This window comes from Vulpes vulpes, chromosome 7, assembly GCF_048418805.1.
Source record: "Vulpes vulpes isolate BD-2025 chromosome 7, VulVul3, whole genome shotgun sequence".
NCBI lineage: Eukaryota > Metazoa > Chordata > Mammalia > Carnivora > Canidae > Vulpes > Vulpes vulpes.
This window is the reverse complement of record NC_132786.1, coordinates 19,669,744-19,692,956: the sequence shown is the minus strand read 5'-3', so window position 1 is coordinate 19,692,956 and position 23,213 is coordinate 19,669,744. Positions and strand designations below refer to the sequence as shown.

The 23,213-nt window shown below is 58.1% G+C and overlaps 1 protein-coding gene across 7 annotated transcripts in view; it reads right to left on the bottom strand.

The window, feature by feature from the left end:
* Window positions 1-2,899: 2,899 nt before the first annotated feature.
* Window positions 2,900-23,213, bottom strand: part of AGAP3 (ArfGAP with GTPase domain, ankyrin repeat and PH domain 3) — a 55,941-nt gene continuing 35,627 nt past the window's right edge. For 5 of the 7 annotated variants that reach the window (XR_012002505.1, XR_012002504.1, XR_012002503.1 and 2 more), the window contains 7 exons: window positions 18,896-19,000; window positions 12,738-12,906; window positions 5,255-5,409; window positions 5,082-5,172; window positions 4,713-4,935; window positions 3,778-4,033; window positions 2,900-3,616 (listed from right to left, as the gene is read on the bottom strand). Coding sequence is in view for 4 of the 7 variants with exons in the window: in XM_025993780.2 (XP_025849565.2) it covers window positions 3,410-3,616; window positions 3,778-4,033; window positions 4,713-4,935; window positions 5,082-5,172; window positions 5,255-5,409; window positions 12,738-12,906; window positions 18,896-19,000 (1,206 nt within the window). In the remaining 3 variants the exon portion in view is untranslated. Of the gene's footprint in view, window positions 3,617-3,777; window positions 4,034-4,712; window positions 4,936-5,081; window positions 5,173-5,254; window positions 5,410-7,106; window positions 7,245-8,920; window positions 9,035-12,737; window positions 12,907-18,895; window positions 19,001-23,213 lie in introns of all 7 variants that reach the window. The other 2 variants (XM_025993779.2, XM_072763140.1) reach the window with 1 other exon arrangement.

Here is a 23,213-nt window from a genome sequence, read left to right as displayed (position 1 = left end):
CTGGCCACCTGACACGTGGGCACTGGGCCCTAAGCCTATTCCAGAGACCCTCAGACTGGGGGCTTCACGGTTACAGGGGCTCGGGTTCTTGATGCTGAGGAGCTGTGGGGATTGAGGTGGACTCCAGGGAAGGGGGTGGATTCTAACATGCCTAGGGTGAACGCTTCCCAGCTAATGCCCTGGAACTACTACTCATAGGGGTGGGAAGAACCAGGGTGAAGCCTAGCCAAGCTGATCACAGCTCCTTATTTATTTTCTGTAAAGTTTGTATATATGGAGCCATCTGCCTCCGTCTGTCTGTACCCCTGAGACTGGGGAAAGTTCCCTTCATCTTCAGCCAGAGTTCAGTTCCACCTTACTGCCTTGTGGAGGGGGCTGTCCTGCCTGTCTGTAGGATGAGGGCATGCGAAGAAACAGAATGAAACGGTCACCAGCCTCCTAGACCCCCTCAGCACGCACTGTCTCCCCCCGTGTAAACCACCTCCACTTCCCTTCTGGGGGCTGCCCACTGTCCAAACCTCTAGACCTCATGCTCCCAGCACACTTCTTTTTCTCTCTACCCATTAAACAAAGCAAGCTCCGTCATCTCTGCTTTGTTCTCTTTGGGAGAGTTGGCAGACTTCAGGAGATTCGCTCCCTTTCACATTATGAGGGGAAATGAAGTACTTAATCCTAGCTTAGCTGAGCTCTGTCCAGGCCCTGTCTCGGTAGTGGTTACCAGTCCTGTCAGCGACTGGGGCAGTTTGCTGGTTCACCCTCATCACCCGTGAGCTCACTAATTTTTTTCTGTGCAGAGGACACAGCGCCGAGTCCATCTCTGTTCCCCTTTGATATTCCAGATGGGAGGGCCTGGAGTTGTGGTGTCTCTTCCTCCCCAGCGCATGGTTTACAGTTTGGGATACCAGATCCTCTTTGGTTATAAAACTAGACTGGTTGAGAGGGCCCACTGCAAAATGGATGAGGCCAGAGTGAACGTGCCACGTTCTGGACAGTCGTGTGCCATGGGGGAAGCTATATAGATAGGGTCTGGGAGCTTCGGGGTTGGGGTTCTACGAGCAAATGAAGGAACAGCCTCCGTAGTCAAAGTAAAGGTGAGGCTGAGAGGCTTCAGGGGCACTTGCAAGAAATGGAGTATACCAGGTTGGGAAACAAGACCAACTGAAGCTATTTGCCGTTTCCCCACCTTCGCAGAAGGGCTGTTGTCCTGGGCCAGCCGTGGAGCGGGGCTGCATGGCCACACCTGCACAGACCCTGGGGAAAGAGGATTATTACAGAAACCAGCTGAAGTTGGGATCATGGTAAGCGGGGCTTCTGGGGAAGAAACAGGAGACGGAGAACAAAAACAGGCAGGGCTCTGAGTGAGGCAAGGAGACCCAGGAGGTTAAGGTCAGGGAGGGAAACACAAGCTGGGTCAAATACCTGGCCAGCCTCCTCTCCACCCTTAGAAAAGTGCCACCATTCCTTCCTCCTGGAATGGCATGCCAGCCACGATTTACTCAAACATCTACTGAATGCCTGGGATGAGGAGACAGTCTTGCCTTGGCAGTCCCCTCCTCCTGGCTGGTTTTGGCAACCAAACACCTGTGACTGGTAATTCACCACAGTGTCACTGTTCCCTGGTGAGGACACATGCATCCAGGGCAGGTCTTCTCTGTTTGGCTAGATTTCAGCAAGGCTTGAAAATTAGGCTAAAAAAAATATAGTCCAGACCAGCCCCATTCCTGATCTAGATTAAGGTTGTCTCTGCCCACATAAGGAACCTACGGGGTTAGATTCTTTTCAGTAGAGATGCCAGGCAGCAGTTGAAGATCACAGGAGCTATCGTCACTTTGGCTGTTGGGAATTCGTGTCTCCTGGTGTAGGGCTAGAGCAGATGATCCCTGGCTCTGTGCCCAAGGGGAGGCGGTGGGTATCAAGGTCCTGATTTACCATTTTCCTCTAAATTTACCTATGAAGCCTCCTAAACTATTCCAGGCAGTGTTTAGCCATTCAGTATACTAGGTTTTCCTTAGGGGAAGTAAGGGAGGTGATTGTCACTAGTAATTGGGAGTCCAGAAACCCATTTGTATACAGACCCAAAGCCTTGTTTCTATTCTACTTTTCTCTTTAAGGCTCTTATTGGCCTTGCAAAGTGGTCATCTACCTGCACCCAGGCAGGTAGCCAGAGAGTGGCAGCCCCCCAGAGCCAGAGCTCGTTAAGTGTTGCAGAAAACAAGGGCCACCAGCAAAGTGGTTGTAGGAATGGGAAAAGAGCAGGCACCTGGACTTGGCAAGTTCTCATCATTCAAGAATAGGTATAGAGGGGTTTCCCTCAGGTGGTTCCAGGATCGGGGGTAGTCAAGGAAAAACAGGAGCTCTGGATTCTGCTCCGAGCTTGGCATGATGTTGGTGGGAATCCAGGTGGCTGCTGGCTGCTCTGCCATCGGTGACCGACCTCCTCCCCTTTCCTCAAAAGCAAAGCCTCGGCATGGGTCCCGAGAGAAGTGCTGTCCTAGTAATGTCTAGCCACTCACCCTTGTGGCATCCTCAGAACTCTTGTCCTGTGCCTTGACTATCTCCCTGTACGTCTGGCTGTGTGAGCTAGCTGCCAGACCGCAGGAATGGGGGCGATGTTCACATCCCCGCTTTGGGTGAACAGGCTGGCACCAGGCATGGCCCGAGGTTACTGGACACCAGCTGGAAAAGCCTTCTGAGGGCAAGGGCAGGCTGTGGGAGTAGGAAGAGGCCATGCAAAGCCTCCAGTGGGCAGCACAGATCTCCAAACTTCCTCCAGTCACAGGGTTTGCCTGCCGGGGCTACTGACAAGCTCAAATTAGTCCCAGATACAGACAAGACAGTGGCACGGAAGTGGAGCTGACGGGCATTTCTGGGAGGACAGAGATACAAAGGGGAACACAAGGCCACACAGTCTGGTTTACTGGCTCATCATACACACACACCGGATATGTACACAAACATAAATATTCCAATATACAAATTTACACGGGACTCACAGATCGCCTCCTCGTGTCTCTTCTCCAGCAACCCCCCAACCTGTGCCCTATCCGTCCAAGCTCCATTTTAGGATGAAGGCTTGCAGGGGGCTGGCAGTAGAAGGTAGGAATCTGGAGGAGGGAGAGGTCCTGCTCCCCTCTCCTCACAGGTACCTCCAAAGGGTCCTGTCCCTTTTCAGTGGCACCATAGGGCAGAGGGCTAGAATAGCTCCACTCCCAATCCGCTGCAGCTCAAATCCCAGAGGCCCCCTCTGGTTCCTCTGTCTCGTTTGACTCGTCCTTGTTTCCTCTCCTTCTTCCTTTCTGCGTGTCCCCGCTTCTCAGTCTCTGTGTCTTGGCATCCCCTGCCGTGCCTGTAGGGAGGAGGGGCCCCAGACCACGGAGTCCTTCTGGCCCCTCTGCCCTCTTCGTGGGCCTTAGAGAAGGCTAGGACTTCGGTGCAGCTCCGCAGAGGTGCTGGTACCATTGGCAGGCTCTCTGCTGGGGGTAGGTGCTAAGCCACAGCCCTCCCCAGGGCAGCCATGCTGGATCAAGATGTCTGCGCACTCCTGGCTGCCAGCCCGACGAGCATAGGCCAGTGGAGTCAGGCCCCGGGCGTCCCGGCTCCTCACATCCACCCCATACTGCAGGAGAAAGCACATTTTCACAGTTGGCATGAAGTTCTTGGGGAGGTAAGGAGAGGTGGCTTTCAAAGGGCTGGGGCAAAAAGGAAATTGGATAGGCCAGAGGCACCCTCAAGGGTGGGGCCGGGAATGGAAAGGCAAGGAGGGAGCCCACAACTCACCCAGATGAGCAGTTGTGTGAAGACCACATTGGCCATGGCGCTGGAGAGATGGAGAGCCGTCCGCCCATCCCCATCCCCATAGGTCTCGTTCACCTCCTCCTTGGACCCGTGTGCCAGCAGCATCACCAGCAGCCGCAGGTCATCCTCCACCACGGCCCGGAGCAGCTGCTGCCCCAGCGGCACGTCCGAGCTCGGCAGCGGGGCCAGGAAGAGCTTCTGTTCATACTTGGCCCGTATCCAGCGCTCCTTCTCCTCTCTGCAACCACAGGTCCATCCAGGCATGAGCCAAGGAAGGGCCCGAGCCAGTGGGTGGGGGCCGGGGCAGGCAGTCAGGGAATTACACAGACACCCCACCCCAAAGGGGAACAGGAAGAAACAGCATAGGATGGAGCAGTGAAGAAATGGACGGCATACAGCAGGTAACGCAAAGGGGGTGGGAGAAGCTGAAAGGAAGGAACACTGAAGAGAGGCCCCTTGGGGGGCGGTAGGGACGTAGGGGGCTGAGAGGGCAGCGAGATTCCAGGCAGGGCTCCCGTAGTAGCTTATCTGGCCCTGCTGGAACAAAGGGGGTGGGGGGCCTCCACCAGGGGCCCAGGCACCATCCTATCTCCCACCCATTCTCCCCATCTCAGAGCTCCGGCTAGGGCCTTCACGCCACAGAGCGATAGGGCCCTGCGCATGCGCCTCCTGCTGGCCCCTGACCTGCTGATAAGGCTCAGAAAGGGCCTCTTGTTGTGAGGAGCCTGAGTGACAGGCAGGGAGGGGGAGGGGCACCCCAAGGGGCCAACTGCCAAGCAGAGCAACGGCCACTTTTAACCCTTGGAGCACTGCTGTAGCCACCCAGGCGCCATCCCTATCTTCCTCACACCAGAGCACCAACACCCCCACCCTTCCTGGCCAGCTTCAGGGCACCCCTGCCTCCTGTAGCCACTCACCTGCAGGCATCAGGCCCAGGCTTGGCATAGCCATCCAGGGCCCCCTCCCAGACGCTGTTGGCCAGGGCATTGCCCATCGCGGTCATGACAGCCAGCAACTCGGGTGGCCAGTCATCAAGGTCCAGGGAGCGGACCCGGGACAGGTGAGCCCCCAGATGTCGGTGGGTCCCTGAGCACTCAATGCACATCAGGGCACCCAGGTTCAAGCTGGCCCAGTCTGGATCTAGGTGAGGAGAGGAAGCATCATGAAGTCCATGGGCAACCGGAATGAGAACACCAGGAAAGTCCTCTGCCCTGGCCAACTGCAAGCCCCTTGTCAAGCTTTCTTAAAGCCGCCCCAACCCCAGCCCTGCTGGCCTTTGCACTCACTGGGGGCATCACAGTCGATACAGAAGCTATTGCCACGAACGGTACGGACGGCCTGCACGGCCAGAGCTGCGTTTTGGTTCCCCAGCCGAGTCTGCGCAGTGGGAGAGATGAGAGGTGGCTGGTCAGTCACAAGGCCGCCTTGGGTCCCACCCCACTTGGGCCTCCGTGCCAACCTTGTCCTTGGCACTGCGGCAGCCCTGCAGGCTGGCGAGGATCTGGGCCTGCACGCTCTGTACCCACAGCTCCCGCTCCTCTGCTGTTGAGGCCTCGAAGTGCCATGTCTGCCCAGTGAGGGACACCACCACAAACTCAAATGACTCCTCTGCATCTGTGGGAGACAAGGGTGTTTATCTCCGTCAGGGCAGGGTGCCCACCACGCACGCAGCCAGGGACATGTAATCACCACAATTCTATGCTCTCTCCTGCTTTCCTGCCTCTCCTCCTCTTTCCTCTATCGCTGGCCTCAAAGGCCATGTTCCCGGGGACAACTTGTAGTTGTGCAGAGGAGCCCTCAAGTCCTCTATTCCTAACCACCTGTGGAGCCTGGGTGGAGAGGCGGGGTGCAAGGATTTTGCCTCCCTGGCACTGCCAAGAATGTGTCTGGGATTCAGAGTGGGGTGCTTCCTGGAGAAAGCAGAGTGGAGTGTCTGGAGAAGGATGCAATGGGGCACTAGAAGGCAATGCCGGGAGGGTGGGGGAAGGCGGGTGTGGGCACCATCCGTATATGTCAGCTGCAGCCGCCTCATTTTGCAGCTCATTAAACCCAATATTCCTGACGGCGTCAGTGTGGGGCTCCTGGGAGCCAGGCCCCTCCCCCACTACCATGGCATAGACAGGCAGGAAGGACAAGTGGATGGGGAGAGGAGGAGAGGTTTTCCCCACAAACTGGGATGTGTGAGCAGACAGGGACATGGGGACAGCTCCAGTGACAAACACTGCAGGCTGGACTGTGGCCCCAAGCAATGTGGTGAAGCTCCTCCAAGCTCTGCTCCCCTAGGCCAACGGAACACAGCTCCAGGAACCTGTCTGCCAGTGGTCACTACCCTATGGGTGAACGATTCCTAACAAGCAGCGGGAATGTGTGGCGGGGGCTGCAGAGAGAACTCCGGTACCTGGGGGGAGGCCCGGTGCTGGGCTAGAGGCAGAGGCCTGAGGCATGGGTCCTACTCTACAGGCACCCTCCATGGGAACCACCTCCTAGAAGAGTGCTGGTACCCCTTCTTTCCCCCGGGCTCCACCATCCCACCTCACCTTCCAGCACCGCCCCTGAGCCACACAGTCATGATCACTCACCCGTAGGGGCTCAGTTCCCTGGCACAGTGGACCCCGTGCCATGAATGCTAAGCATCACTACACTGCAGGTAGGCTGGGGAAGGTAGCTCCTCCCCAGAGGTGATCTCTGCCCTCCTGCCCACATCCCTACCCCTGGCAGTCAGAGCACAAGTGAGACCCTATGCCATCAGCAGAAGTTAAATTTGGGAGCAAAGAGGCTCCAACCACTGAGAGGAGGAACATTTTGAAGATAACTTTGGAGACAATCAGAGGACAAGTGCTATGATCAACACAGGTTATGAGAAAGGCCCTATGGAAAAATGTTTGAGGAGCTGGAATTTCTTAGTTTAATGATGAGTAAGGAGAGACTCAGCCAATTACTACACACGTATTAAGCACCTACTATATGCCCAGCACTCATTAAACTCAATGGGTGATACAAGAGATACAGAAAACATAGGTCCTGCCCACAAGCCTTGGAAGAGCTACTAGAGTAGCCGCCTGCTGTGTTTTACCTTCTATAAGGAATAAAAGAGAAGCTCACATTTTAGTAGAAAGGGTTTAAATTACGCAGAAGAAAGAGCTTTCCTAAGATACTAGGTCTACATTACCAAAGGAAGTGAAAATGTGATAATATTGCTAATTATCACAAGGCACTTAACTCTAAAATGGAAAAAAAAATGGTGTTGAGGGTACTGCCCCCGAATCCCACAGCCCACCTCCTGTGCCCATTTCCCTGTAGGTCCCCCTAACCTTCAGCAGCACTGCTGGGGCCGTCTGGTCGGGGGGTCCCGGTGCTCTTTTTCCGCCGGTGCTTCTTCCGGTTGGAGTGGGGAGATGGGGGAGGCTCCAGCTTGGGGCTGGAACTGAGCACCTCAGCTGGGCCACTGGCTGGTGAGGGGAGAGGTGGAAAAGTGTGGGAAGAGGGGAGGGTGGGGGGTGCAGAGCACAAGACCTGCCTAGTGCCGCTGGGAGCTCCACCCTGCCCAGCAGCCGGACCACCCGGGGACAGGGTCTGCGCAGCCAGTCCCAACCCCAAAGCTTCCCCAGCCCTGGATGGAGAAGAAGGTGAGGACAGGAGAATGTAGGGAACTTGGGCAGCAGCGCAGGATGAAGGCAGGGAGGAATCGTCAGCCCGGAGGGGCGGAAGGCGGCCCAGGGAACTCACAGGGAGCTGAAGCCCCAGCAGCTCCGCACCAAATTTATCCTCAATCACACTCCCCGCTCCTCACAATTAATAGCAGAATTAGAAACAATCAGGGAGCTGCCTAATTACTGTCAATTAGAGCGCGCTAATCAAGCTCCGTCTCCCACACCCCGCCCGGCGCTCACCACTAAATGTCAAACTTCATTAGAGGCAGACACGCTCCCTCCCTGCTTGCCTTCCTCCTTCCAGACTCTACACAGGGGCCCCACGGAGGCCAGGCCGTGGCCGGCAGGACAGTGGCTCTGGGAAGCGCCCTCAGCTCCCCTTCTCAAGCCCTCCAGTCACCCCTTCACCCCCCGCCCCAGGCTGGGACTTGGATCAGGAGGTGGGGAGATTCCCTGTGCTGGGAGCACCCAGTTCCTTAAGACTGTCAGAGTTCAGACTGGGGGTGAGTGCTGCTGAGGGGTGGGGGCCTGTGAAGGGTTTGGGGAGACAATTCAGGAAGTTTACAGGCCTGGGGGTGGGGGGGGCCCTGACACTACTGCCCCCAGCTGGAGGCAAAGTGGGAGGAGCAGGTGTGCCTGAGGGGCCAGGGAGCTGTGCCCACCTCCCTTTTAGCCTGCAGAACTGCTGACCCAAACGGTTAGGGTACAAAAAGTTAGGGTACAAATGGCTAGGGTATGGGTGGGAGCAGGGAGAGTATGTGTGTGTGTGTGTGTGTCTGTGTACACACGTGCAGCAGTGCTCACTGAAGGGGCAGGGAGACGAAATAAGGGGAAGGAGGAGCTGAGATGTGAGCTGGGCACAAAAATGGATGAAAGGGGGAGAAAATGAAGAGCCCAGGAAAGTGGTTGGACAGTGGGATGGGGGAGGAAAGGTAGACTTTTGATCAGCTAGACAGGATGGGGCCTCAGGCAGGCCGGGCCAGGTGGGGGCAGGAGCCGAGGACTACCTTCTGGATCCTGGATCCTATCTCTAGGACCACCCCCTCCATGGCAGGCAAGTTGCCGCCTTCAAAACGTGTGTAAAGCCCCCAGCCTCCGACCTCCCTGCTCAGCCGCTTCCCTGTCCCCCCCGCAGTGAGGCTGATGAGCTGGCTGCGCAGGGGGCTGATGGGGATGCGGGAGCCGCCACCAGCACTGCCTAGGGACAGCGGCGGGTGGGCAGAGAAGCTGCAGAGGGAAGGTCTCTGGCACCAGCCAGCCAGCCACTGGCAGGGCCTGGGGGCAGCAAAGGGCTTGAGGGCCAGGAAGCCTCCGCCCCTGGTTGCTGGAGCAGGGATACAGAGAGCCCCTCCTCCACTTCTAGACCCCCCCCGCACTGGCCTCCCTCGAAGCAAGCTCTGCTGGGCCCCTCCCCTCGGCACCCAGGCTTCGGTTGCTCCCTGGCTGCCCTCCTCTGCTTATGGGGTCCTGCATACCTGGGGGCAGGGCATCACTCCACTGGTCGGCGCTGGAAACGGAGCAGGAGCGCTGGTGCAGGCCCTCAGGGCGAGGGCCAGCCCAGGCCGGGTTGCTGGCCGAGTAGGGGGCACCTGGGGGTGGGGGGAAGGGTCAGACTGGGAAGGGAGGCTGGGGAAGGGCTACACAGACTTTCCTGAAGATAAGGCTGCAGGCAGAACTTGAGAAATTCTAGCAGAATACTGACCAAAAACGAGGGATTTACCAGGTACAGGCCAGGCTTACTGGAGACAGAGAGGCCTTGCCGGCCCCCCACCCCCCAGGAAGCAGCTGGTCCCACACCTCACATTCCTCTCCATGAAGAGAGTGGACACCTCATCCCCTTGCTGTGAGCCAGAAGAGGGGGGCACACAGTCCTGACACCCCCGTCACCATAGCGCTTGTCTGGCCATCATTCTCAGCCCCCTCTCCCTCCAGATCAGGCCCCTGCACCACACATTCTAAGTCCACATATGCCATTTGCTTTGCCTCAGCTTTGGTGCCATTCTGACGAAAAAGAAGTGTATCAGATTCAAGTAATTATGTCTAATTAGTATTAGTAATTATCCTGTTGGGCTGGAGAAAATTAATCTTTCGTTTCCCATCAGGGAAGAATGGCAGAGCCAAGGGGAACGAAAGGCTCCAGGAGTGCCAGGGCCTGGCAGTGGAAGCAGCCGGGCCCCTGTGCCCTCAGCACCCTCTAAGCACTGGAGTCACTAACAGGGAGCCCATGGGGCAGCCACAGGGCCTCCACTGCCCTGTCACCTCAGTCCACCTAAGGACAGGGACTGAGGCTAGACGGCGGTGGTGGTGGGAAGTCTGAGGACAGGTAGGCCAGTGGCGAGGTCTGAACCGAGAGCGGAAGAGTTGGCCAGGTATGGGAGGTTAGTAAGGGAGGCAGAGATAGGGCCTGGAGCTGGACCAGCTGCAACAGAGCAGGTGACAAACTCAGCCTCTAACCAGTCCTGGGAGGACAGGGATGGAGTTTCTGGAAGCCTAGGGATGGAAGCTCTGAGCTGAAGCCCCTAGAAGGTAAAGAAACAGGCCAGACATCCCTAACGCTCGGAGGATAATCTGATGCAGAAAGGTGGAAGGCAAGTTTTGTGTTTCTCTTGTATTCATCATAACACCCAAGGCAGGACCAGACACACAGTAAGTGCTTATGAATATACGTGTGGTGCCAACACTGCCAGCCAGGCTGCCCCATTTCCAGACCCCCAAGGCCACATGCTGATATTTCCTCTGCAGAATCCCGCCCCACCCCACCCCTGCTCGGGCCTATCGGGTCCCTGCAAACCTGGCCTTTCTCAGGGTACCCTTGGCTCCCTGGCAGGAGACCTTTAGGGCAGCAGACGCAATTCCCTAAATTCCCAGAGACCCTGCTTCATCCCATGCCTCTCCTGCTTCCGTGCCCTCCTGGGTTCTAAATCTCATCCCTGCCTCGACCTGAGCCCCACCCAAAGACCTCACAGGCCCAACTTCTTCCCCAAGACCCCCAACTCAAAACCCCAAGGGAGGGAAAGTGCTTTCCCTTTTCTTTGTTAATTCTCCCCTCATTACGCCTGCAATCCCACAATCAGTGTGCACTGTAATTGTCGAATTTGATGCTAATGATTAATGAATTAAACATGGAGCCATCAATTAGTCCTCGGAGGATAATTCTGCATAAAGCAGCGGATAATGTAATTACAGTAACAAAGATAATGAGATGTTAACATCGCCCGGTGAGCGGGAGACATGTGTGAGTGTGCATGAGGTCGGTGTCAGCGTGTGGTGGAGGGGACACGGGCTTGGGTAAATGCCCGTCCGTGTGTTCTGGGGCCGTGGGCGAGTGTCTGTGGGTGTCGTGTGTCTCTTCTCCATGTGCACCTCTGCCCCCCTCCCTGGGGAAGGCTCTGATGGCCCAGGATTATGACAGGACAGAGCTTGTTACTGTTTCTCTGCCTCTTTGGGGAAAAAGCACAGTCTTGCTACCTGACTTCAAGGAAAGGCTCATCCCCTCCTTCCTCCTTGGGTAGGAAACAAGAAACCCCATGCCAGATCAGAGGCTGCTCCTCTCCCTGTGTGCATGCAGCTCTGGAATTGCTCGGGGCCCTGGCTGAGCCCCAGCCTCCTGCCCATGCCTGGCAGTGATTCCCCAGCAGCCCTGACCCAGCTCTCTAGGCAGAGCACTGAGGAAGGCGCAGGGCCTGTTTTTGCCATTCAACCCCTCCCTAGAGCACCCCCATCCCGGCCCTGAGACGAGTGGATGCCTTTCTCATTACCGTCCTTACTTCCCTAAATCCACTAAAACACTCTGCACAATTCAAGGGCTTCTCTCTGAGCTGAGATGGCTCAGAGGATAAAACATGGCTTTTCAAAAGTCAGGCACAGTTCTAGGTTCAAAGCCCCACTCTCAAAGCCCCACTTACTGTGGAATTTTACAGACTAGTTATTCAATCTCGCTGAGCATTGGTTTCCTAATCCATAAAGTGGGGATGATAATCTCAACTTGACGGAGCTCCAAATGGGCTTGACACAGAGTAGATCTACTGCATCTGGCCACCTCTGTCAGCAGAGGGCAGCTCCTCCCATGTCTCTCCCAGCGCCTCCAGACTGGTCAGCGGCGACTGAACAAACGCCACAGAGTAGGGGTGCCAAGTGCTCCTTGCCTCCAGCAAAGAGCATGCTCAGGAGGCCATTGTCTGACCTCTTCTCTGAACCCAGAGCTGCTCAATGCGGGTCCTATCAGCACTTTGACGGGGGCAGTTCTCCGGGGCCTGCTCCATCCATTCCAAGGACTTAGTACCCAGGCCCCTGTGCACTGAATGTCCTCAGCAGCCTATTACTATGATAAGCACAAGTGCCCCTGGTCCCCACATGGCCTCTGGGAAAGGCAGCACCCCTGGACCAAGAGCCAGTCCCTAGGGCAGGGACACAGTTGCAGTCCCTAGGGGGCAGGACAGTTTCTTAAGCAGCTGTTTCTGCATCCAGGGAAAAGAAGAGCCAATCACCTAGGACAGCATCGGGGATACTGAAGTCTTGGGAATAAGGGTCCAGAAGCCAAGGCAGATCTGGGGCGAGGGGACTAGGTGTGGGAGGGACAGCAATGTGGCTTTGGAGCCTCAGAGGCCCAGCAAGGCAGGGCGAGCCAGGAACAGAAAGGAACGTAAGTATTATTCACCTGGACTCATAGTATCATCTGAAAAGGTAAGAACCGGTCAAGGAGAAACCAGTGCACCCCAGATTCCCACCCTCTCGGGCTCTAGCTCTTTTTTCCACACAGCTAAGCCTGTGGTAGAGCCTACCTGGCTTCTAGCTCCTCTCTAAACTCATTCCTCTCTGAGCAAAGACCCTACCTCTCGCTGTAGACCCTAGAACATTTGCCAAGTGAACCCCTTCTGGCTCCCTCCCTCCCCACACAGCACACCTGCTTGAGATGCTGGCTATGTGTGCTAGAGGCCCTGTTCCCACCATCACCTGCCCTGGCCCAAGGACCACTAACAGCACCTGTCAGCATGAGGCTGTCTGGTCCTATCTCGATCTCCAAATCACCCACCAGGCTGTATACTGGCTGCTGCTACCTCTACCAACTCCCACGAGGGCAGCACTTTGGCAAATGCATTTGGCTGACCTCGTCTTGCAGCATGACTGGGTGGCAAACATGACAGGAGCCCTGAGGACCCAGGCTGAGAAAGAGCAAAGCCCCACAGCACCTACCTTTTCAGGCCTCCACAGCCACACTCCCCAATCTTGCAGAGTGAGGAAGCAAGGCTCTCCACGCACCCCCCACCACCCTGCCCCCAGCAGCCACCTCACCTGTGCCCCCACTCAGCTGTGTGTTACTCCGATCCAAGGCCAGTCCATTGGCCCGGGGGCTGGTGCCTGGGGCTGTGGCAGGTGTGGCTCGGGGCAGGCGCTTCCCTGGCACTTTCACTGTGGTCCGCAGCAGGTCAATCTCCTTGCCATGGATGTTCTGCATGTAATCCTGAGGGCCATGCGGATAAAACAGATGAACATTCATTAGGGCAGGTCACTCTCTGGCTGCACTTTGACACTGACCAACCAACTCCTAGAGATCTCTCCCCCTGTGCTGGAAGAAACAGAAGGAGAGGGAAAGCCTAAATTTTAAAAAACCAGACGGTGAAGCTCACAGAGTATCTCCATGTGTGGATGACACCCAAGCTGCTGGGCAAGACACAGCAGGGGTGGGGTGGGGGGACACCATCGGCAGAGGTGGGGGGGGTGTGGAGCGCAGCCCCGAGGCACAGGGCTCCTTTAGGAAAGACCGCTCAGGAGGCACCACGAGGGAGGGCAAGTATACGGCCGAGATGGGAGGCAGGAAGAGAAGGCCCGCATGGCCAGAAGAGGAACTGACATATTCCAAAGGACACAGACGGTGGGGCAGCCCCAGGCCACGGGGGGCCTAGTCACCGAGTACCTCGGCCGTGGTTTCAGAAGCTTCCACCACCACCACTGGGGCACGGGGAGTCCTTCAAGCCTCGAACAGTCCTCCATCCTGACAACAGTGCCCGACGATGGTAAGGATCTACTGAACAGTTTAAAAGGAGCCTTTGATGCTTTTTGCTGTTCTGACAGTACAGAGAAGGGTCCATGGTTCCACAGAGAGCAGCGGGCATCCAGTCAGCCAAATAACCATTACCATCACACCATCAGCTGCCCGTGCTCGGGACACTGCAGGTGCGGATCACAGTTCACCTTCCCGGGACTGGGCGTCACCAGAGCCACTTTACAGCAGTAGGACAGAGGCTCACAAAGGTTTCTCTACCCAAGGGCACAAATCGAAAGGTAGCAGAACCAGACTCCAGCCCAGGCTCTGCAGGTTGCGGAGGCTGTGCCCTGAAGGCAGACTTCCTCAACCCAGGAATGCATCCTGACTTCAAGTCAGCACCCAGAGGGCCCCAGACATGGACGACTGGGTGGGGATCCCAAGCGTGGGGGCCGCTCAGCACCTGGGCCCCCGCCGTTCCTGCCGTCTTGATTCTGGCCTGGGAGTCCCACAGTGGAGTGGCAACTTGGGGACCACAGAGCAGAGGCTGGCCCCTCCCCTTAAGAGCTTCGGGCTTTAACCCTGAGCCCAACCAAGGCCCCCCACTGCTTCTGCTGGCGCCTTCCGCATGGCTGACCCATTTCCTCGCTTCTGTCACCAGCAAGTTCCTCCGCAGTTCCCAGCTAGCGTCCCTGATAAAATGTGATCAAAACTCCTCTGGAGAACAGGATCTGGGTGGGTGGTGCCAGCTGAACTTGGAATGGAATTCCGCTGAGGAGACTCCGATCTGCTCTCCTCCCAAGAGAGCTTCCTTGAGGCCCCGTCTCCATGTCTGCAAAAGCCCGCAGCCCCCATACCTTCACCCACTTTGGGATGTCACCCAGCAGCTCTCCTACCTTCTCACCCTTTAGCTTCAGGGAAAAGGGGCAGTGTCCTCTGCTTGAGAGAACAGGTGGGGAATGTTGGCCAGCTTGAAGGAGTAAGTTTAAGGCTGGCCCTCACTCTGGGAATGACCAAGAGAACATCAAGCAGAAAGGGGTCATCTGGCCCCAAGGAGCTAAGAGAACATGTAAGTTTCCAGTTAAGAACAGGAGCAAAAATGAGGAGACAGCATGCAATGCCAGGCCCCCTCCTGCACCCCGGTCATCAGACTGCAGGTCATGAGGGGAAAAGACTCATGGCAGGGACGAAAGGGCGCCACTGATGATAGCACGCTGACCTCACCAGCCAAGTCCCACTGTCACGAGGCCCCACCAGGCCCGTGGCTACCTTATACTCCAAGTGGCTCCGACACCTCCACAGGCACAGGGCCCTTCAGGACAGAGGGACCTCATCAGGCACAGAGGAGGAGTGGCCCCCCACTAGCGTGCGCCCACAAAAAAACTCCCTTCCATGAAGCTCTGGGCTGTGTCTACACCCCCACCACCACCACCACCTAGTCCCCTGGGAGGCACGGAGCCAGGTGCCGGGCCTTAGGCACACCCTGCTCTGAGCGTGTTTGCTTCACGTGTCAGAACCACAGAATGACATCGGAGAAGTCAAGAGGAGCCACCTCCACCCAAGGGAGGAGCCCTATGACAAGCTCTCAGCCCCATTCTGCTCCACGCTGTCAGGGCCCTGACCCCAGTTCTAACCTTGCCCTGGTGGCTCAGAGAGGCACAAACCTGGGAGACAGAGACAGTGTGCCCTCAATCCATCCGCCCCCACCAAACTCAGTCCCCGCTGGCCCTGTGGTCTTGCTCTCAGCCTGGCATCCAGCATCAGCCTGAGTCTCAAGCCCTCCTTAGTCCAAGCCCAACATCCCACTGACTCGCCTCGGTATGCACCCGTCCCAGGTCCCTGCACACAGTCACATCTTGGATTGGCTGTTCCAGAAAACTGTCAACAGCTGGCTGGGCCGAAGGCACAGCTGCGGTCCCTCTCCTGGGGGAGGGGCTAGGGCTGCTCTAGTTCACAAAGAGGTCACAGCAGCTGCACAGTTCAAGCCCCGTGGCAGTCCTGGGATGCCCAGGCTGACCCCGTGCCAAGAACAACAGTTGCACGGAGGAACTCTGGGGCCAAGTAGCCAGAACTGATGTCGGGGGACTGGCCACTCCGACCACACAGGACAGGTGCTCCCGTGCGGTGCAGGCCAGCACCCATAGCACCCCGCTCCACACGCTGTGCCAGGCCAGCTCTGGAGCCAAGGTGGGAGACAGAGCCTGGCACAAGGACAGCGTGCTGCGGAACGCAAGGAGCGGCAGCAGGGACGAGGACATCGGGGGCAGAGCAACAGCGTTTCCCTCCGTCAGCAGAACAGGGAGCTTGGCGGTGGCGGTGGCAGCGGCTGCTCAGGAGAGCGGTCACCACGGCTGCCTTTATTACCCACCATCAAACAGCAATTTCTTCCCCAGCCTCCTCGCTAATTACCCAGCCAGCGTTCTCATCTCGTTTTATTACTGGAATTAACAACGAGTTCAGAGCGTGGAAAGCTATTAAGATGTGTGATTAAGCCACATTCAATTAGTTTCTACAAACAATTTAATTGATGTTGCAGATAGAATTAACAGAAGGTGATTGTGTGAATGGCTCCGCTGGCTGCAAAATGGGGGAGGCTGTGGCGGGCTCTCTTGGGCCAGGCGAGGATGGGGTGGAAGGCTTGAGGCCTGCCCACCAGCCCTTCCTCCATGAGCCCAGCCGTGCCCAGCCTCCAGGCACTAGGTGACTCATGGACACCCCTGCCCTCTAGGTTGCAGGAGGGAGCGGTCCGCACGGTGGCGGCAGACGGGCCATGAGTAGTGTGTGCACCTCTGGGGCTATGGACGGCCCTTCCTCTGCACCTGCCGGGCAGGAGGGAACCTCCCAAGAAGCCAGGTGGCTCCCCAGGGTGGGGTGAGGTCCCTGCTGGCAGTAGTGGGGAGGTGGGGAGATGGGGAAGGGGGGATGGAGGCAGGTCAGGAAGCACACATGAGTGCAGCTGCTGCTGCAGCAGGATGGAGTCCAGAGGAGTCAGGATGCAAGAGGGGCAGACAGCCTTCGCTAGCAGTAAACTCAAGCCCTGCTGGTGAAGCAGCACACAACACCCCTGTTCTGGCCCCGTTCTGGCCTTCGCTCCTACCTGCACCACTCCCGCTCCTGCTCCCACACTGTTTGGACCTGATCTGCATCTTCCGAGAGGGAAAAGAAGCATCCACAGGGCAACACCGCTGCTACCTGCGTGTACCAGCCCCTCCTGGGAAGGTACAGAAGAAGACCTATACTTTGATTCCAGAACCAATGGACAGCTGGTGAAAAGCTGACAAGGCGCCTTGGGTCTCAGAGAAGCCCTTCACTGAACCTCTTCACAAGGTCCTGCAGCCCACAAGACAAGAGGAGGCCTGGCAGGGGACAGGCCAGCAGAGCCACCTGCCTCTTAGACTCACCCTGCAAGAAAGCAAGGACAGGCCTGGAAGCTGCCGCCACCCAGACCCTGTCCCAGGCTCCTGAACGCACCAAAGCGCACAACACAGTCCAACGAGCATGGTGCTGGAGGGGCCTCTGGGACACTCAGACACTCAGCCTGGCCCAGGCAGGGGTACCCGTCGGTTCCCTCCATCCTCCTGTCTAGGCAACAACTGCCTGGATGTTAACTCTCCAGTCACTTTCTCAGCTAGGCCCAAAGGCAGGTCTGAGCATGGTGCGGAAAAATCTGGGTAACGTCAAAGTCACAGGTCCAGGTAACAGCTCAGCCACTGGCTGACTCTGATGATGCAACAGACAGGACCCCACCAAGCTTCTGCTCTCTAGACTGTTGAGCGTAAAAGCAGCAGTTCCCTCCAGGAACCTTTTCTTCCTTTCCTTCTTAAACCCAACATAACCACTGAACACTCCTCCATGTGCTGAGACCCTTTACTGTCACCTTTCCTCCACGCTGGGCTTCCTCCGTTGTCTGAGGCACGGAGACAAGCAAAGGGGACACCGCACAGCCAGAGCAGCACAAAGCAGAAAGAGCAGGTAAGAATGCATCAAAGCTGGGAAGCCAAGGCCACCCCAACACGGGTAGGGGAGCCTGGGATGCTTCGGACAGGCCAGTTCCCAGATGCACTGGCAAGACGCTGCCTGAGGAGACCCAGCACATCCTGCCTGGGGTAAAGGGGATGGGTACAACCAGCTGAGAGCTCAGAGGTACCAGGCTGGCATCTGAATGGGCATGGTGGCCCCTCTCAGCTGAGAAGTACAGTGGTTCTCCCAACCTCCTAGTGCAGAGGCCCTGTACGGGCAAGATGCCCCGTGACTTTCTGAGACACCTGAGCTGTGGTGCTGGTGCTCTGGCTGGTTGCCTTGCTGCTCTCTCTTACTGACTCAGCAGCAGGACCAGGTGGCTCTGGACTTGCGCCATGGTCGCCGGGTATGGGCCCTCCTCAGCGCCCCCACAGCCTAACACCAGCTCCTGCCCTGTGGAGGACAAGACGCTAGGAGGGAACATTGTGACTTGTGGTGGCCTGAGTTAAGGGTGAGGGTCGGCGCCTGAGGAACCAGACGGGGAGAAACCCAGGAGGGCAAGGCCGGGTTCTGTCCTGACCATGCAGACGCCCGCCGGCTCATCCCAAGCCAGGTCTCGGTGCGTTTTCTCAGCAGGGCTGTCGGGGCAGTGCCCTAAGGACCGGGTCTTGGCTGGAACCGTGGACCCCAGCACCTCATGGGGCAGGCCTCCCTGACACTCTGTGCAGATTCAGAGGCAGGCAAGGGACCTTCTGAGGCAGGCCCTGGGCTTCTGGGCCGGGGGTGGGGCCGGCCCACGTGCTGTGCTGGAGGGGCTTCACAGGAGAACTCATTAGCCCCACAGTGGGGCGGTGACAGAGATGGATTCTGGTGACAGCTGTGTGCTGGAGCCACGCAGTGAGGGGAGGGGGAGGCAGGAAGGGTGGAGGAACCGCCACAAGGGCCACTCTATAATCAGTGCACCCTCACCCACGGGGACAGAGGCCACACACCCTCTGGACCCCTCCAACTACCACCACTGCCCCACGCTCCCCTTCCCAGGAGCCCCCATGGCATTCTCAGCAGCCCCGGATGAACTGCCCTCTGGCTCTCCATCACCCCAGGCCCAGGAACCCAGAGATCCCCCACTGATGTGGCTCCCCTAAAGACAACTGGTTGGCACCCCCCGGCACCCCCAACTTCAGCAATTCCACATGAATGGGCCCAATCCAGCTCTTTCAACAAGCGGGGTGGAGGATGGAGGACCTGACTGCACACAGCAGCCTAGCCCAGCGGCAACCACCCCTGGAGGGGTCTTCTCCAAAGGGTTCAGCCACCACTCAGAGCCTCACAGTTGAGTGCTTAGCCTAGGCCCAGGTCTTGCGGTTCCTGAGCCACAAGCCACCACACGGGGATCCTTTAAGGGCCAGTCCATGTGCACTCACTGAGGTCAGCCTGCCCACAGTCCCAGGTCAGCCCCCACCTACCCCTGCTCCTCCTCCTCTGGCCCTGCCCTGCCCAGACTCACGTGCAAACTGGGGTGGTAGGTGAGGAGCCCGTTGTCACAGAGCGTCACGTACTTCTTCTTCCACTCCTTGTTCAGGGATTTGCCACTCCGCTTCAGCAGGATGCCCTGAGGACAGAGGCTGGATCAGGGACGGGTGCCAGCCCCATACATGACAGGCCCCGAGAGGTCCCAGTGACGCTAGGTAACACCTCCATCCCCTGTCCTCCACGGCCACTCTGCTCATCTAGAAGGGACTGAAGCCGATGGTCGGACGGGCTCTTCCACAGAGCTCGGCCCTCCCTGACCGTCCTCTAGCAACCTGGAGCTCCCCCCACCCTGGGCCGTGCAGCCAGGTCAGCACCAGGAGCCCGGGGTTTGGGTGATCTCCAGGCAGTGACACTCCTGCCCGTAGGTCTCCAGGGGTGGGTGACCAGGGCCAAAATCCCTTAACCAACCCCAGGATGCCTCAGACTCCCCAGGGCAGGCAGTGCAGAGTCCCAGAGCTCAGCAACCCAATCCCCGTGCGTGTGAGACACTCAGCCTGGAGGTGAGAGGACCAGAGGGACGCACATGCACTCCTTGAGAGCAAGGCCGTTTGTGTGTTTTGTTCACGGACACATGCTCAGCACTGTGCCAATGCTTGGGACACAGCAAACCCTCAGCCAATGTCTGGTGGTGGGGCACAGGGGGAGAAGCCAGTCGACCGCGGCCATCAGAGATGCTGAAAGGGGAGCGGGCCACAGTGAGAAGGCTACAGGGCAGGGCAGACCCAAGGATGCCCTTGGCCTTCCTCTAAGGACATCCCTGAAGACACCCTCGCCCACCTCTGGCTCTCCCCCCAAAATGACAGACAGCATGGGAGAATGGCTGAGGAAAGGATGGGGTCGGGGAGAGGACAAAGTGCCACTCAGATCCCAGTGGCAGCTCAAGACTGGCATCACCCCTGGAAGCCCCCTACCAACACAGGAGGGTGAGAAGAGGCAGCTTTCCCTCCAGGCCCCCAGACACAGCTCCCCCAAGAGAGCCACCCAGGTAGGGGCTGGAGCAGGGAGGAGTCAGGGTTGGCAGAGGCCAGGAGAGAGCAGGCGAGGCCCCAGAGGCCACCCCAGCGACCACCAAAAGGGACCTGACAACTTGAACCCTGACCTAAAGCCACAAAGTCGTGGCTTTGGGGTGGCTTCTCTTCGAGGAATGGAGGGCCCTGCCCGAAGACAAGGAGAACAGAGATTAAGAGATTTGAGGGTGAGGAAACAGCACTGGCTAAGGTCCTGTGGCCCAAGGGTGCAGGTTCTCCATGTTCTTCCGAAGAGAAGGCTTGGTCCTCAGGGGAGGAGTTGAGCCAAGCAGGCAACCGGGACCTCCTGCCTCACCTCCCCCGTAGGGTCCAAGGTGGAGCCAAGAGTCTCCCACCTTAAGACAGATGTTTCACATCCTCGCTACCATGGCTCCCTTTCTCCATCTCGCTCTTCCTGCTGCCCCCAAGTGACAGATACTGTTGTCACACGACAGGTGACACAGAGGTGCAGTCACACGAGATCGAGTTGGGAGTCCCAGGCCGCCCGAGGACAGACCCTGAGACCCGGTCCCTATCAGCGTGAGAGACTCTATCCTCACAAGGAGCAACTCAAGACAAGTGGAACTGATGGGAATGTCACTAGACTGTGTGGCTGGAACAGTCCAGAAAGCAGTTGGACCCCTGCCTGTAGTTTGAGAAGGAGCCTCGGTGATCTGCTTCTGGGCAAGAATGAAGCAAGAATACAGCTGCTCCCTCTGCCCTGACTGCAGACAACACCCCTCAGGACCAAGGGTCAGATTCTGGAGAAGGTGGTCCCCAGGCTCACACTGAGCCATTGGGAAGGGCTGGGCGGAGGCTGCGGGTCGCTCACCTGAGGCTCATCAACCCCTCCTGCACACCTCTTGGCCTTCGGAGGGGATTCCTCTGTTCTCAAACCCTTCCCACCTGAGCCCTGCCCTCCTGGGTCCAGTCCCAGCTCCGGTCATGGCAAAGGGGAGCCAGGCTCTGCTCCCGCTTCTGCCACCAACTAGCCTTCAACATCAAACAAGTGGCTTTAGCCGCCTGGGCCTCGATTTCTTTTCTTTTCTTTTCTTTTTTTTAAAGATTTTATTTATTTATTCATGAGAGAAGAGAGAGAGAGAGAGGCAGAGACACAGGCAGAGGGAGAAGCAGGCTCCATGCAGGGAGCCTGATGTAGGACTCGATCCCGGGACTCCAGGATCGTGCCCTGGGCCGAAGGCAGGCGCCAAACCGCTGAGCCACCCAGGGATCCCCCTGGGCCTCAGTTTCTCGGCAGGTAGGGAGTGCGGCCTCCCACAGGGGATCAGGGGGATCAGGAGTCAGAATGCGGAGGGGGCCGCCTAGCAGGGAGGCCCTTTCCTAGCCAGCACTCTGGCCCCTCCTTCACCTGGGCCTGATCCCGAGGAAGCAGGGAGCCGCTGTGGCCTAGTGATAACGAGCTCAGTGAGCAGTCAGCAAGGGTGTGGGAGGACTGCAGGCTTGGAAGGACAAAGCGAGCAAAGCGAGCACATCTGGCCAGGGACTTGACCTGCTGCCCACTTGCGCCCCCCAGCCTGCCTCACCTGCCTCTCACCTGCCAGCCCCCGCCCAACACAGAAGGAGTGTTAAAGGCCGGGCAGGCTAGAGGCCTGCCTACCCGGGAGGTGGGCACCTCCCGTTCCCTCTCACATCCTAGCCTTCCAAGGAGGGAGACGATCTACAGGGGTTCCTGCTCCCCTCCCTGGCCGGCCGGCTGCGCACGGCAGAGCAGGAAGCAATCTGGGGCGGAATGGGAGCGGTGCGGAGGCGACAGCCCCCAGAGGACCCGTTCTGCCGCCGCCTCCCTCCCAGCTCCGCCAGCCGGCTTAATTGCGGAGTCCGGATTGATTGGGAATGCAAATGGCAACTGAAATGCAATCTCCACTCCCAGCAGGAGTGGGGGGGAGGGGGAAGGAATGGGATGGGGAGCCTGGGACATGAGAGCAGGAAGGGGGCCACACTGGCCCTGGGCAGCTGGAGGCTGGGGGAGGCACCACAGGGCCCCGGAAAGCAGAGCGTGGCTAGCCCCCACCTCCACGCACGCACACCCTGATTGCCCTGCGTGACCCTGTGGTAGCACTAGAGCTCGCCCAGGTTCCTGCCCGGCAGGCTCTGCTCCGACAGAGGGTCCCTGAGGTTTGGAGGCCTATACCAGACAGGCGACCTAGCTGACCCCAGGCTGGACTGGAGCCCCAGATGCAAGTTCACAGCCCATCCTACAGCTCTCCTTCCCCTCCACGTAGGGGATTCGGGGAACCAGACACACCAGCCTGCACCCTGAACAGGAAGGAGGCATTTGGGGCTACGCTAGTCTCAAAGTAAGGGGCCTGGAGCAAGGGTTCTTTTATTTCTTAAATGTTTATGTGGTTGCATCAGGCTCAGAAAGCACCTGCCCCCAAAGCAGAGTGACGGGCCTCTGTGAGACACATGCATGTCGCCTGGTGAGAGGCCCACAAGGAGCCCCTGGTTTGCACAGTCCCAGAGAATGCAATTTCACCATCAACAGGTTTGTGGGGTCGGATTCTGCACCCAGACCCACACCACAGACAGGCAAGGAGACACCACTGCCACTTCCATCCCAGCCGCTTCCCCTGGCTTCCCCGGAGGGGATCCGGCTAGAGCTGTCTCTGCCAGGCATCCCGTAATGATATTCCAGGGGAGGGCAGAAGCAGACACAGGCCATGGAGCAACATACAGGGCCCCCACCCGCACTCTGGGCCCTGACACCCTTTCGGGGCTCTCCATTCTGAGTGGACCTTTGCCATGGGGTCAGAATCCCACTCTGACGTATTCTGCCAACCTGCCCACAGGCCCCAGAAGACCCAGCCTGGAGGGCCAAACCTTCACCACAGGGCTCTGGCCTGGTCAAGCTCCGGCGGCCCAGCCACCCAGTCTCCTCTTCAATCAAAACCTGACAGACAACACAGATCCTACAGACATGGCATGTCTAACCACCGGCTCCCAAGAAGGTCTGAGCCGAGCCCAGTCCTGACCGCCAAGCCACCGCCCCATCCTCATGAGCACGGCAGCCAGCAGGTGTTTCCCTGGGCTCCAGAGACACCTCCTGGCTCTGCCCCCCCAACCCCCCCCAGCTCGGCAGCTCTACGGCCCTGCCCAGCACACCACCACCTCCGCACAAGGACGCCCCGCAGCGCCCGAGGTCTTTTTCAGGCACCGGGACCCACTCGGGGGTCTGAGAAGATCCAGGCTTCTGGAGGCCCAGCCCTGCCAGGCAGTGACCCAGAGAGGAGGTGCCCAGGAGGGGACAGCTCCACTCAGCTGTTC